This window comes from Ischnura elegans, chromosome 3 (assembly GCF_921293095.1).
Source record: "Ischnura elegans chromosome 3, ioIscEleg1.1, whole genome shotgun sequence".
NCBI lineage: Eukaryota > Metazoa > Arthropoda > Insecta > Odonata > Coenagrionidae > Ischnura > Ischnura elegans.
Genome location: NC_060248.1, coordinates 74,490,618 through 74,506,485, shown reverse-complemented (window position 1 = coordinate 74,506,485; position 15,868 = coordinate 74,490,618). Strand labels below are relative to the sequence as shown.

Here is a 15,868-nt window from a genome sequence, read left to right as displayed (position 1 = left end):
TCGCAAGTGTTTCGTATTTATGATTTCAAAGCAGTATATTGAGAGATGACATACCATTCACTCCTCATGGAAATTCCCTACTATTATATCCCCTCCCACAGCTTACACGCTTTCCCACGTTTCCTTCTTACTCAATTAATCCCTTAAATCCCTCGGGAAATCATGTCTTATAATCCTCTCCTATCTACAATAATCCTTCCTTTCTCTTATACGCGTATAAGTTTAGGGACTCTGCTAAGCTTCGTTTTAGTTTTGTGTTGCGGTTAAACAGCATTTCATCATTTTGATCGTTACACTGGTAGTTAATTTCATCAGCGCTTCTCAATTTCGCAACATTGTTTAATTCTTCTCTACTCCTGGTGAAAAAAGGAAAACATAGAATTAGGAATTTTATTTCGGTTGATGTTTTTATGTCCATGACCATTTTATTTATTCACTGGCTAGACACTCTTAGTGACGTCACTGGCAGGATATACTGTGTCTACATCTATATCTTATTCATTTTATCGTGAAGTACAGATATTTCTAATGCACCTAATGAAATTTGGAGAGGTAGTGGTCACTGTAGATGAGGAGTAGCACTTAGAAACTTCACGATCACGAAACTTCACTTACACTCCTCTAAATAGCATTTTAATGAAAATGATATCGTGGGAAAATAATGTTCAGGATTTAACAGGTCAAGCTAATCGTAAATTGGGTTTTGTTAAAAGAGTAGTTGGAAAGTGCGACGACAAAGTGAGAGAAATTAGCTCCTTCTCTCTCGTTAGACACCACCTAGAATACGGGACTAGTGTTTGGGATTCTCATGAAATAGGCTTAAAAACAAAATTAGAACGCTTGCAGAGAAGAGCTGCCAGGCACGTGAAAAGTCGTTACGATAGTGTTGTTAGTGTTACCTACTGACCTCCTACATCAACTCGGATTGGAATCTCTGTCAGACCGTAGACAGAAAAATAGACTGAGCTTTTTGGATAAATTCAAGAGAAATGTATTTTCCGATGAAGTTAGCCATCTCTTATGAACACCAACATACTACGGTAGATAAGGTCATATAAATAAAATAATAGAGGTAGACTGTAGAACACATATATTTAAAATGTAGTTCTCTTAGTGATCCGCGATCTATAAGTGACATTAACAGCAGTGTCATTACTTAGAAATAGGAATCGGAAAACTCGAAACTCGTGACTTGAGAGATATATACTACTGGGAGAAATAATCAGCTCCTGCACCATTAAGAAATTGTAAATTTATATAATTTACGATCTATTTTACATCATACACATTGAATGTCACCCTATGGCCTTCTTATGGATGCCCATGTAGTGACCTTCACAGGACGTCATTTAAATATCATCCAATAGACATCCAAAGGATGTCCATAAGAGACTTCTGGACGTCTGGATGTCAAATGGACGTCCATTGGACACCTTGCAGTGGCTGGGATACTACAGGTATTTGATCTCGGTATTATTTCCAGGCCGAATTTATTTTCCTTAATTGCTTCTATATAATGCCTAACAGGCTGTCTTATCCCAGTTATTATCTCCGTATAACTCGTTTTCAGCCGCCTAACAATGTTATTTCTCACTTGCTGCCTTTAAAATTGAAATGAAATGTGGGAAAAATAAAATATTTAAGACAAAACGTAAATGGTTTCTGGCATTACCTGAAGAAATTGACGAATTACGGAATGTCATGTCACTTGTTCTGGAATAAAAATATCAAGTTAAGTGGGAATGAATTGTTTGAGAATACCCTCTTCACCTACTTGCTCAATAAGACTAAACATTTGGCGAAACTTTAAATAGTGCCATCTAATTTTGGCAAAATCCCCATATCAGTCTATTTTTATATACAGTAAAGTCTCGACACACCGAAAAGTGGAAAGAAGTTTCCAACATAAGTCATTAAAATAAGTTTCGTTAGATAAAATTCGTGAATATTTGCAGCAACAACCGCGCAATTTTACCTTTCCCAAAAATTCAAAAGCCTTTTTTACGTCCTCTAATGATCAGACTTGAATTTCCACCCTCCTCCAGGCCTTGGGTTGTCGTGCATTCATCGTGGGAGCCAAGGTAAGCTTATCTAATTTATTCCCCGAAGTCAAGCCAATGAGAGTCCATATTGCCCACAATTAAATTCTGCGGGCTTCTTCACTGCACGCTAATGACATTATGTCACATCCCTTGATCCCAGGCCAACAGAATTGATCCCAGTTTTCCTGGTCTCCGAGCTCAAAATAGCTCATACTTCCACACCGTCGGTAATATGATTTTCGTCTGGTCTTTCCTCCACCGAAGAAGCAAATCTCCATCTCATATATCATTTTATGGTTTCAAAGTATATGAGTACATTAGGTTTTAATTTAAAGTTGAAATTAAGAGAAGTTAAACATTTAAAAAGTTAACTGTTAACAAACTTAGCTGTAATTTAGAAAAAAATTATTTTTAATGACGTTCTGATAACTGATGTCAAGCCAAGCGGAGTTTTCTTTATACTCTTCGGTCCAAGCTCCCAGCCAATCAGCTGTCTTCCTGGTGTTTCCGGAACGGGGTTGGTTTATATACTAAGTTGTGCTTTTTGAAGAAAAGTTTGAGTCCGGGCATTGAAGGGTTAGGTAGGGAAAGGGATATGGGAAAGGGCTGATTTAGGATATCTATGTGTTGATTTGGAAGGAAGGTCATAGTCCCACAGATTCTCTATTAAACTATTTCTGGTTTTTTAATGGATTTATGAAATTGCGTCAGAGCTGATTTCAGTGAGAGCAAAATTGGGCAAATTTTTAAGTCATTGCGAATTTGACGGTTGCTGTCGAACCAAGGGGCGCCTATTATTTTCCTGATTATCTTATTTTCACACGTTTGGATTTTCTTTAAGTGGCATGCACTAGCATGTAACCAAGCAGGCGAAGCATACGTTAGCAGCGGCTTAATGGTTGAAGAATACAGGAGAAGTTTGGTTTTTAGAGCTAACGGAGACGATGATTTTAGTAGAGGGAATAATGCAGCATGGATTCCGATGGACTTGTCGGTCTGCGTCTTGATATGGCTGGCCCAAGTGAGACGTTTGTCTAATATTACGCCTAAGTATTTCGCAGTCTGACTTTTGGAATTTCTGGTGTTATCGTAGAATAGCTGGTGTCCTTCGCCGGCTTTTGGACGACGCGAGAAGACGATATGAGTGCATTTGCTAGCATTTACACTCAATTTCCATTCGTCGGCCCATTCTTGGTAGTCATCTAGATGTTCTTGAAGAGTGTCTGCAGTCCGATGCGGATCTGAACCCTGGGCCATGATGGTAGTGTCGTCGGCGTATTGGTAAAGGTTGGTTTGGGGAAGGGTGGGAGTGTCGTTGACGTAGAGGTTAAATAAGGTCGGGGAAAGAATGGCGCCTTGCGGCACGCCGGAGGAAATGGGATGGAAGAAGGAATCAGAGGAATGGACTTTAACGTAGAAGGAACGGTCGCAGGTAAAGGATTGAATGAGTTTGCATAGGTAAGAGGGAATTTCCTGGTTAATCAGCTTTTCAATCAGGCCCAGGGTCCAGACTCGATCAAAAGCGGCTTCCAAATCCAAGAAAACACAGTGGGAAATGTGTTTACAGTTGAATCCGGCGACGATATCTTCCACCAGACGAAGGATTTAGTGAGTGGTGGAGGTTTTCTCTCTGAATCCAGTCTACTCCGGACTGACTCCAGTCTGATAACTGATGTATTTCTCTAAAAAAAACTTTTACGGTGACATAAAAAATAAATGAAATATTTCTTATTTTTGCTGGAATGTCGGAACTTGGAGACAAAGAATATAACGGAATAAATTACTTCATTTGGAAAAAAATTAAAATATCGATAAAGGTTCGAAAATCATTCGTTTAATATTACGAGGGCTATTTTTATTCTACCTCCGTCCACTCAGAAAGAAATTCATACAAATTATAGGCGAACATTGCATTTTTATGGCAACTGCGCGTCTTCCGTACCACACACTCGGCAATATATACTGCCACTCATTTAAGTATGAAAATTTATCCGAGCATAAATTTTTAGTTTAGAGTGAGTAGCAGTCTCATTTACTAGGTCGCCTCAATTGATTCTCCGTCACCAAAAGAGACCGACCGAAATGAAGGTATTCGTCTTTTTACATGAGTCGGCCCCTTAAAAGATGTGACAATTAAGTCTGGCTTCACGATACTTCCAGGGCCGGGCAACCCAGGCAAACGTGGCTTGGGAGGCGACCACACGCCCAAACAGCCCAAAATATATTTTTTTCCAACATTATAAATTTAATATATTGTAAACGACTCCCGAGAGGTGGCCCTGGAAGGAAACTTGTGAGAGGTTCCCAGACCCCCGTTAAATGGAGTATATTCCATACCAAACCTCACGGTAGACACAGCAGCAGTTTGCACGGGTAAGTATTTTGCCTTGAGCCGGCCCTGGGTACTTCCCAAAAGAGTGAGCACCGTTCGAATGTTTTTTAGTGCACTACTATTCAAAGGCATTCACTGCGTGTCATTTCACAACGTTGTAGTGAGACGATATTTTGGAGCGCAAAAGAAGGTAAAAATCATTTCATATTACTAGAGGACCAGCAAGAGCTAAGAAAAACTGTGGACATTTTAAATCCCCAACAAGGGGAAGTGAAAAAAAATATTTTTGCGCACGAATATCGACCGCGACGGTTTAAATAATGGAACAGCGATAAATATTAATAGCCAAGGAAATTTCAGTATGGAAATAGTATATTCAAGTTCCCTGTAGTATGGAAACTCTGAGTAAAAAAACACTTATTTACATGAGCCAATTTTTGACATTGAACGGGGAGTTACAGATCCTTGATTGTAAAATTTTTACTTAGCGATCGTAAAAAATGATTGAGCATTGTTATTTTAGGTTGCAGTTGGATGCTAAGTACTAAAGAGGATACTAGGTAAATGCATGGCCTTTAACCGGTCTCTAATGAAAGCCCAGATGAATACAATGGCACCCACATCCTGCCGCGAGATAGTGAATACAAATAAAATGCCTGACTGTATAGTCAAATGTTCTTGGTGCTGCCATGGTATTCGTCGTGATATTTATTGTATTAGGTTCAGTATTTGTGTATTCATTTGATTGACTACTCAAGCATTCGTCTTTAGTATACAGGTAGGTAGTTATTCAAGCAATCAAAAAATAAACGAATTTGGCACAACCCCAAGGGGACTCATCGAAGAGGCCCAAGTCCGTTCCGTGGAATCTTAATTTATGTTGTCTCTTCGGGCGCACACAAATATGTTTTCAAAAACGTCCATAGCGCGGCGATGAGTGGAGAGCAATAGTCTCAATATTTACAATGTTACATTTATGATTGTGTCTGAATCCAATCTGAAATTCGGTAAATACTATGGGAAATTAAATCTTAACATTCATAAGTCTTTCCCTGAATGGGCGAAATGAAAACACGCTTTGTAATAGTACCTTAGTGATTAATATTTTTAATATTTCTCAGGAGGAGCAACCATGCTACGTGCCGTGAAATCATCATTAGTCAACAAACTTAAGATTGAAGTTGATGCGTAGTTTTCCGCGGCGTTGTCTAGATGATGTCTCCATGTTTCTGGGCTTCACCGCGTGGATTTTTCTTTATGACGACAGTTTCTCCGGTATTCCAACCGGCGTCTTCAGGACCGGAAGACGCCGGTTGGAATACCGGAGAAACTGTCGTCATGAAGAAAAATCCACGCGGTGAAGCCCAGAAACATGGAGAAAACTTAAGATTGGTTTGACGCAGCTCTCCATTCCTCTCTCTTATATGTTAGACTTTTCATAGCGACGTATTTCTTCGTCTTCTTCCGTGAAGATGTGAAACATTTCTTCTCCAATTGCTCAAGGAGCAAGACGCGGAATAAAAAAAAATATAAAATTTCTAGTCATCTTGGCTTGCTACAGCAACGGAATATTACGATAAAAAAATTATGATTGAGCCAATTCAGGATTCACTAATATTTTAAATGGGCATTAAAATTTTCCTTCTGATATAAGCCTGTTTATAGAAGAAAAAACGAATTGATGAATTAAAAACCAAATAAAAAACTTTCTTCAAGCCTCTCGTGCAATTATAAAAGCAGTTTTAGAGTGGTCACGTAACTGCACAATCTGACGTGTGTACGAAGGCGTTGTCAAAACTGCGTCATGCAAAGCGGTGAATTGCTAGAACGTACGCTATAATGCATGGACGAGAGATGGAAAATATGCCCCTATTCTAATTTTGTTCTTGCATTCGCGTAATTGCACGCCATAATGAGACATTAAGGCAGTTCCAAATATCGCAATGACGTGTCCAATCTAAAACGGCCTTAAAAAACGAACGCCATCTCAACGCCATCAATAAATGTTGAGAGAACTAACTTCAAGTTACCATGCACACTGTATTACTGATTGTGAATTGAGTTGCTCCTTTGCTGCCTTTATGCTTTTACCGCCGCTCATGTCTCCGATTTAATAATTTTATTTCATGTTATTCTTTATCCTGCGATATCTCCTTCCATGATTCACGGTAGCGGATTCTCAATTCCGCCTCTAGAATTAGGGATGGCAATCGAAACTAAACGAAAGTAAAAACCAGTATTTTCAATAGTTTCGTTCTCGGGAGCAAAATGTAGAAACGAAATGAAATGGATTAAAACCTGTGGAGCTCATAACTCAGGGCCGAAACGAAATCGGAGTGAAAACTACTTCAGGTCGAAACTAAACTAAAAATCTGGGACGAAACGAAACGCAGATAATGTTTCGCACCGGAGCACAGTGGGCTAGAATCGAAAAAAGATGGCCAAAACCTCAAAAACGATTTTTTTGAGCTAGGAAGTTGAAATTTCGCATACATATTCTCAAATATTTTGTGCATAACTTTCCAGATTATTTATTTCCTGTGTTTTCTCGTTAACGATATATGTGAGGTCAAGTTGAACAAATTTAGCGAAAAACGACCACCCTCGCTTTTTTCTGAAAATTGCCAACTTTATCCTCGTGCAGTGGTTTCATGAATAGTTTTATCAACAAAAATGTTATACCATCTTAATTGACACTTCTTTTTATTTCATATGAAGGTTTTTTTTAATATTTTGTTTCATCAATAACTATAGATATATAACAAAATGGCGGAGCCTGTTTTCAGCCCCTTTTTTTTACTTAAACGTGGACCACGTGCTTCACCTTCGAATAGTTAACTTTCGACCCACACGCCCAGAACGAAGTATGGATGAATGAAGTAGAGGTTCGCCCTACCGCCATCAGATGCATCGGGCACTCATATTTTTACCACAAACAGGAGAACGATGAACGCAGAACTGGCCATTCCATTTTTAAGCTCAATGTGTAACCTCTGTTTATTCTGTCATGAAATGGGTCGAAACTGTTCCCTCTTATCCCCCTTCACTCAAATTCTGGGATAGAAGCATAACTATGATAAGCGGAGTTTAATTTAGTTACGTTCCCAGGAGTAAAGTTTCGCCTAGGTTGAAACTAAACTCCTTGGTGAGTTTAATTTCGTGCGGGAACGAAACTATAAGCTGTTCATTTAATCTCTGCGGGTGAGCTGGTGTGGCAAAAGCAAGTGGAGATGAGGGGAGGGAAAGTTTCTCGACATGTGACTTTACCTTTGCCAGTCAGCAAATAATAGGCGTGGCCTCAGTGAGTCGCTCTCAGACCTCCACCGAGTGAACATCTTGAATCTGCTCGTGGAGCAGTGTTGCCAAACCTCACGCGTTCTCCTTGCATGTGACTAACAATAAGTATGCCTTCCACCATAGAGTATCTGGAGAGGGCGTTAGGAGAAAAAAGTGAAGCCAGCAGAAACCTGTTTACTCGATGCGCTTTTGTTCGTCCGCCATATTCCTTTACCCCGCTCGCTCGTTTTCCCGTAAAGGTACGTGCTAAGAAAATCACCTAATTTTCAGTAATCTGAGGCTGCTGAAGCATTCTGAACGTATGCTGATATTCTAGAAGTCATCTTAATACTAATATATTATTATCTCCGTTGAAAAGTGAGTATAGTCTGAGGTTTCAGGCGAGATGGAGTGGAAACGTGACATAATGAAAATGAAAAAGCAGGAGCAATTTCCACAATTTTACATTTATTAATACGACCGGTTTCGCTTTTCAGCATCATCAGGTACCTGATGATGCTGAAAAGCGAAACCGGTCGTATTAATAAATGTAAAATTGTGGAAATTGCTCCTGCTTTTTCATTTTCATTCGAAAAGTGAGTATTTAACCTTGAAAACGTCATTTTTATTCAACCTTTGCAGATGGTTTGCTGCGCAGCTTACGGGTGCAGTAATTGCCCCGATAAAAAGATATATGGAATCGCATTCCACTAGTAAGTTGCAAAATAGTCAATTATTAGTAATATCAGTATCATTTGCTTGAAGTGCATGGTGAACCTTGTTAATTGTCTATGTATGTGCCACGTGCAGCAGGTGGACTCCTGTGCGGCAGTGTACAGGTTAATTGTTACTTAATCCTTATCAGTGCTAAAATTGTATTATTCTATGTTGAATTTTGTCATGAGCGATAGTGATTATCATAATGAAGTTAGAAATTAAAAAAAATATCCGTTCTTTTTTGGAACTCCTTTCATCTCTGCCTACTTCGCTGGTGAACATTTTTGTGTATTGACATAATGGTACAAAAATTTTGGTACCAATTCGCTGTACAAATTGTGCGACGTGAGTGAATTTCGTGCTTCATTGAACACTTGGTGTTCAGATATTCGGTCTATTTAGGGCGGAGATACGCATGGCACTCTTAACCACCGAAATTCGACATTAGTTAAAAATCATAAAACATGTCCAGGGATTTGTGGTTCTCAGCCAAGCATTGGCAAATTAATTTTGTTTTCGACAAATTATGGAAATTAGATCTAAAATGCAAAATTGTTAAGTTATTATAATGGCCTAACAATTGCGTCTCACGTTTTGAAAGGATTGCCTGGCAATATTTCAATTACCTACCGAAAAGTTATTATGATCATTAGCGATGACCAGTAACAGCACTTACTCAGCAAATAAAGAACATGAACTTCCTCTGTTGATGGGTTGATATTGTAACCCCACCGTGCGGGGCACATTCGGGGAGGGGGAGATTGGAGGGCAAAAAGGGGGGGGGCGGAGGTGTAGTGGGGATATTCCGTGCACCTGGGGCGAGGGAATGGGATTTTGGGAAAGGGCAGGAGGGGAAGTTTAGGGGTGATGAGACCTGAGACAGGAGCGTTCGGATAAAGAAAGCCGTTCGACTGCGTAGTTCGCTTAACATAAATTTAATGAGTTTAAATATGATCATTTACAAATACAAGCAAATCAATGGCAAAAGTAACAATTAACCTCTTCTCCTTGAATTCAATGAAATACAACGCATAATTCACTATGCTGCACAACAGAAAAATTTCAGTCCTTAACCTAAACCCAAAAAAAAATCACGCTACACGTTTTCACATTCATAACCCATACAAAAACCACAAGAAAAAGGGGACAAATAAAAAAAACAAGAAACGGGGGGGGGGGGATGGAAATATGAAACAACGAAATAGATATTGCACAGAAATTCACACGGTAATAGGGGGGAAGTACTGTCCTCTTCTCTATTTGTGCGGGGGAATTTTATCAATGTTCTTAATGAATTCTCTTCTTGACTTGGTGAAGTGGGAATTTTCTTCTGTTCCTTGAGGGGAGGGGGGGGGTTGGGGGGGGGGGGAATGGGATTTCGTGGCTTTTCTCTTACAGTTTGTCGAATTTTCGGGGCTCTCGATCTGCTGATCGTGGCGATTCCGTTCCGCGGCGTATGCTGCTCTGCGTCAACTCCGGCAGGTTCACGAGTGGGAGATGGCTTCTCTGCGACAGTTGGGAGATCCTTTCATCGGCACCACGAGTCTACCTTGCAACTCCGGACTCGCGTTGGGCACCCTCTCTCTCTCTCTCTCTCGGGATCTCTCCACCAACTTTTTTCTCTGCCTCCCCACACTCCGCCTACTCTTGGGAGCGTTTTTTTTTTCGGAATCGCAAAAAAAAAAGAAAATCATCTAAGCCCCTTTTCCTCCGGTGCACCACGTTATATAGCCATTGAGGGGAGGAAACACCGGGGAGGGGGGTCAGGGGAAAGAAAGGGATGATGCACTTGGGGCTGGACGGTCACTTCACCAAGGACACGGGGGGGGGGAGAAACCACGCTCTTCTTCGTCTTAAGAATTCGACTCGCACACATATGGAGGGGGGGGGGGGAAGGGAGAGCATTACAAATTGTGGGGAGGAAAATAGGGAAACATCAAATGGGGACTCAATGATTCATGACACTCACGCACACATTCACACGAACACATATCAAAAGAAAAAAAAAAACGGCCTTCCTTCACCTCGCACTCCCGTCTCATGCGCCACTATGTAAGCGGGCAGAATGCACCGGTTACATATGCCCTCCTCTCAAAAGGAGGAAATACGGGGAACGTATTTACGAAAAAAAATATACAGGCAATCCGCCCAAAAAAAAAAAATCGCGATTCGCGAGGGGAACGCCCTCCTACTCAGGCGGAGCAACACACAGCAAACAAAGGCGGAATACAAAACATCGCCTAGGGAACGCGTCTGGCAAAGGAAAAAAAAATATCTCGGACACGTACGGAATTAGATTCCCGAAATTGTACGGACCTATCAATCCGCCGTCTTCTCCTTCCAACTCGACAGCATTTGGGGCAACGATACGGCGAATGACATATGGTCCGCTGTACAATGGGAAAAAATAACATTGGGCTGATTGTATCATAATAATTATCACAACAGCGCGCGTAATAGTTACACATTCCAAGGAATGCTCGAAGGCTCCGAACGTTTTTCGGCCGTTCGCAATCCACTATCGCCTTCACCTTGTCTGGGTTGGCCTTCGTTCCCTTTGTATCGATAACGTATCCCAGAAAATAGATTTCTTTCCCGAGGAAATTAGATTTTGTTATATTTAACCTTAAATTTGCTTTCTCGAAACGGTTGAAGATATCCCTGATACCTTTTTGAAGCGTACTTTTAATTTCTGGACATAATTGGAGCCTCTCCTCCTCATGATTCAACTCGTGGGCTGGGGTCCTTCCTACCCGTAGTGTTGATAAAATGGGGACTTCCACTTTTATGTTTGGCAGGTTTGGGTGGGGAAGTCGCTCGACCCAAACTCCGTAAGTTTTCCGCCCGCGGAGGTGGAAAGGAAAAATCCATAAGAGATTGGGGCATATTATCCTCATTCCGATTCCCTTCGCCCCCTTCTCTCTCATTTCCCTCCTGTCTATCTGCTTGAGTCTGCCCTCCTCCTCGGCTTCCACCGTGGTGCCACGAGCTAAACCCCCTGCGTGACGGATTCCTTATCGCGTTTACGTTAGGGTGGGTCTCTTCTGCCCTTCCAAAATGATTTTGGGACTGATCGAATCGTCCGAGCATAATTAAGAGCTTGTCGTAAGTGGCAACTTCCAAACTACGGAGCAAATCCTGAACATATGGTGGGAAATGTCTTACCAATAATGCCACCATTTCCTCCTCATTCTCCGGCGGCTCACACAGTTTGATCGCTGCGATTTTCCGAGTCGCGTACTCTTGCATGCTACTTCCCGGCGTCCTCCTGTACATTCCCGACATAACTTTAATTTTATAATTTATCCGATGCTCTTTACTCCAATACCGCGCGACAAATAGTTGTTTGAATACTTCCATCTCCTCCGGGAAAGGAAAAATTGTATCTGCCCATCCCTTTGCCCCTTCATCCAACATCTGATAGAAAAACCGCGATCGTATCTCGGGCGGGATGGCGTGAACGGAATAATAGTTTTCAACTCCCCTCATAAATGCTATGGGGTGTTCATGTGGTTTGCCACGGAATTGCAAATTAGCCGGGGGACTCGGAAAATTAGTCGAAGAACCCGTACCGCCTACCTTCATTCGACGGATCCCTGCTTCCTCTTCGGCAATATCTCTAATTCTTTTTTCGTGGTGGATCTTCTCCTCCTGTACACCTCGGGAAATTATTACAACTTGCTCCCTTACAACCTCTACCTTCTCGTTTACTTCCCTTTTTACTTCCTGAACGCGTTCGTCCACTATCTCCCCAATTCCTTCAATCTTCCCATTAATTGCCTCCAACTTCCCTTCTAGTTTCCCCCTTTCATCTTTCTCAGTATCGAAACGCTCTTTCATATCCTTCATTATTCTTTCGAATTTCTCGTCAAGTTTCCCCTCTAGTCTTTCAAATTTCTTGATATCCTCCTTTCTAGCTCGCTCAGCTTTTTCAAATCTCTCATCAAGTTTTTCCTCTAGTCTTTCAAATTTATTGATACCCTCCCTCCTAGCTTCCTCAGCTTTTTTCTTATCTTCCCTCCTAGCTTCCTCAGCCTTTTCGAATCTTTCATCAAGTTTTTTAAATAACTCATTAAGGCTGGTAATTTCGGTGCCTCCACTCCTGTGCTCTATTCTATCCTCCGCCTTCTCCGCTTGCGACTCCTCATCCCAGTTAGAAACGTCAATGATTTTCACCTCACTACTGGAATCTGACCCGTCCTCATCGTACCTAGGGGGTTCGCGATATTCTCTAAAACTCTTACCTTCCGGTTCCATCGCGTACGAGAGTAATTATTACAACAAAATACACAAGGAAAAAATAACAATGAAATTCGCACTTCGCTGAAAGAGTAACAATCATGAAAATCACGCTAAGGCAAGTCACGGTCAAGGCTACCACCGCAACACACGTTACCCACACTTTATCTAATACGGTGGCCAACTGACTGACGCCCACCAAAAACACAATTAAATCCGGACATCTTACAAGAACATGAGCAGAAATGAAAGGTACGCATACAAAATTGGGAATCTGATTCACAAATTTAAGAAAACATCGCTCCAAGAAATTTCCGCGATCTATGCAAAACGAAACGAATTTACTAATCACTCCGCTTGAGTCACTCGGGTCCCTGTTCGGGCGCCAATGATGTAACCCCACCGTGCGGGGCACATTCGGGGAGGGGGAGATTGGAGGGCAAAAAGGGGGGGGGCGGAGGTGTAGTGGGGATATTCCGTGCACCTGGGGCGAGGGAATGGGATTTTGGGAAAGGGCAGGAGGGGAAGTTTAGGGGTGATGAGACCTGAGACAGGAGCGTTCGGATAAAGAAAGCCGTTCGACTGCGTAGTTCGCTTAACATAAATTTAATGAGTTTAAATATGATCATTTACAAATACAAGCAAATCAATGGCAAAAGTAACAATTAACCTCTTCTCCTTGAATTCAATGAAATACAACGCATAATTCACTATGCTGCACAACAGAAAAATTTCAGTCCTTAACCTAAACCCAAAAAAAAAAATCACGCTTCACGTTTTCACATTCATAACCCATACAAAAACCACAAGAAAAAGGGGACAAATAAAAAAAAACAAGAAACGGGGGGGGGGGGGGGGATGGAAATATGAAACAACGAAATAGATATTGCACAGAAATTCACACGGTAATAGGGGGGAAGTACTGTCCTCTTCTCTATTTGTGCGGGGGAATTTTATCAATGTTCTTAATGAATTCTCTTCTTGACTTGGTGAAGTGGGAATTTTCTTCTGTTCCTTGAGGGGGGGGGGGTTGGGGGGGGGGGGAATGGGATTTCGTGGCTTTTCTCTTACAGTTTGTCGAATTTTCGGGGCTCTCGATCTGCTGATCGTGGCGATTCCGTTCCGCGGCGTATGCTGCTCTGCGTCAACTCCGGCAGGTTCACGAGTGGGAGATGGCTTCTCTGCGACAGTTGGGAGATCCTTTCATCGGCACCACGAGTCTACCTTGCAACTCCGACTCGCGTTGGGCACCCTCTCTCTCTCTCTCTCTCGGGATCTCTCCACCAACTTTTTTCTCTGCCTCCCCACACTCCGCCTACTCTTGGGAGCGTTTTTTTTTTCGGAATCGCCAAAAAAAAAAGAAAATCATCTAAGCCCCTTTTCCTCCGGTGCACCACGTTATATAGCCATTGAGGGGAGGAAACACCGGGGAGGGGGGTCAGGGGAAAGAAAGGGATGATGCACTTGGGGCTGGACGGTCACTTCACCAAGGACACGGGGGGGGGGAGAAACCACGCTCTTCTTCGTCTTAAGAATTCGACTCGCACACATATGGAGGGGGGGGGGGGAAGGGAGAGCATTACAAATTGTGGGGAGGAAAATAGGGAAACATCAAATGGGGACTCAATGATTCATGACACTCACGCACACATTCACACGAACACATATCAAAAGAAAAAAAAAACGGCCTTCCTTCACCTCGCACTCCCGTCTCATGCGCCACTATGTAAGCGGGCAGAATGCACCGGTTACAATATACATCTTATTTGTTCTTAATTAGAAATTAAATGATCAGCCATATAAATAATGTTGTGAAAGCATAAGTTGATAGGTATTAATGAATCTTGACCACTTTACATGCCCATAATGTGTTTTGCCTTGTTCCATAGCCCATTATTGTCCCCTAATCTCTTAGAAAGTGGTGGCAACATGTTCTAATTAGTTTTTGCTGAGTTACTGCATTCTCTGGTTATTATCATTTTTCATCTAGCTGTTGTTCATCTTTTTTTGCTCGTAGGTTTTGTTTATATTTGTTTATGTGATTACAACTTTGCTGAAGCAACAGCTCTTTTATCTATGATAGCATCAAGTTAGTGCCTCTTTCATTTTTTTCAAGTTAGTGCCCCTTTCATTACTTCTTTGTGAATATGTTCATGATGATCAATCATGTGCTCGTCTGTTTTGCAATTTAAAAAATAAGTATACTAATAATTATACAATAAGTATAATTACCCTGTATAAAGATGATGAAAGTATGTGGCAAATATGGTGGTTTCCTACTAACTACTCGCCCAGAACTCATAGTCTGTCAATGAATTTCCCCCTGTGACTCAACATGTGTGTCTTTCGTTACAATTGTCACTTCAATTTTATTCAATGTGAATAGCACTTCTAAGGTTATTGCTTACGATACAATAAACAATCTATTTTAGGCTATTTGTACACAAGGTGCATGCGTATGTCGTACAACTACAATACATAGCAAACAAAAGTATGCACCTATTTTGTACCATATATGTGCACCATAATGTCAAGTTACTCAAATACTAGCTTGCAAAAATTCAATTTCATTACTTTCATTGTTTTAGCATTAAAGGGTGACAAAGGTATTGCCAATTTTAGACAACATTAAATGGAATAGGATTATTTTGTATATGTGTAGTAAATTGTTCCCTACTTTGATAAGGACCAACTCTGTTTACCACCAGTGTGGAAGTGTGGTGGCCTAGTGGATAGACCATTGGGAGACTGCTTGAAGCGTGACACCTTTTGACACATCCAACACAAATTCTTGCATTTTGTGGTGGTCCAAGAAAGTAATCAGCCCTCCTATTCCGAATATCTTACATTCAATCACTTGCTTAATTAGCGACTAACTTCAAACGAATTCGAAATTTAAATTGCTCATTCATTGTTCTCCTGATGAAGTAGAAACCTAAGTGATAGCATTTTTCATAAACATCTATAGGTTTACCTTGATCAGTGATGCTAAGAATTTGTTATCTCACACAGATTCTGTCCATTTAAAATTGTCAAATAATTCCTAATTAGGTAATATAGCTAAAGAATTTATACATATTTTTAATTTCAGGTTCAGCTAATCCAGTAGCTGATGTAATTGAGGGTGTATGAACGTACAAAAATTGGAAATAATCCCGGGAGTGTGGCGGCCTTCATCGTGTATTCATAATTCTCTTGCTAATCTGAATATATTTTAATAGAATGTTACATCATGTCGGCCTAAGATTTATTGTTAATTCGG

General features: G+C 41.1%; 1 protein-coding gene across 1 annotated transcript; it reads right to left on the bottom strand.

The window, feature by feature from the left end:
• Positions 1–350: 350 nt before the first annotated feature.
• Positions 351–12,624, bottom strand: LOC124155202 (ATP synthase subunit b-like). Its single transcript, XM_046528920.1, has 2 exons — positions 11,947–12,624; positions 351–356 (listed from the first exon to the last, which is right to left on the bottom strand). The coding sequence occupies exons 1-2, from the start codon at positions 12,622–12,624 to the stop codon at positions 351–353; spliced, it is 684 nt and encodes a 227-aa protein (XP_046384876.1).
• Positions 12,625–15,868: the final 3,244 nt, after the last annotated feature.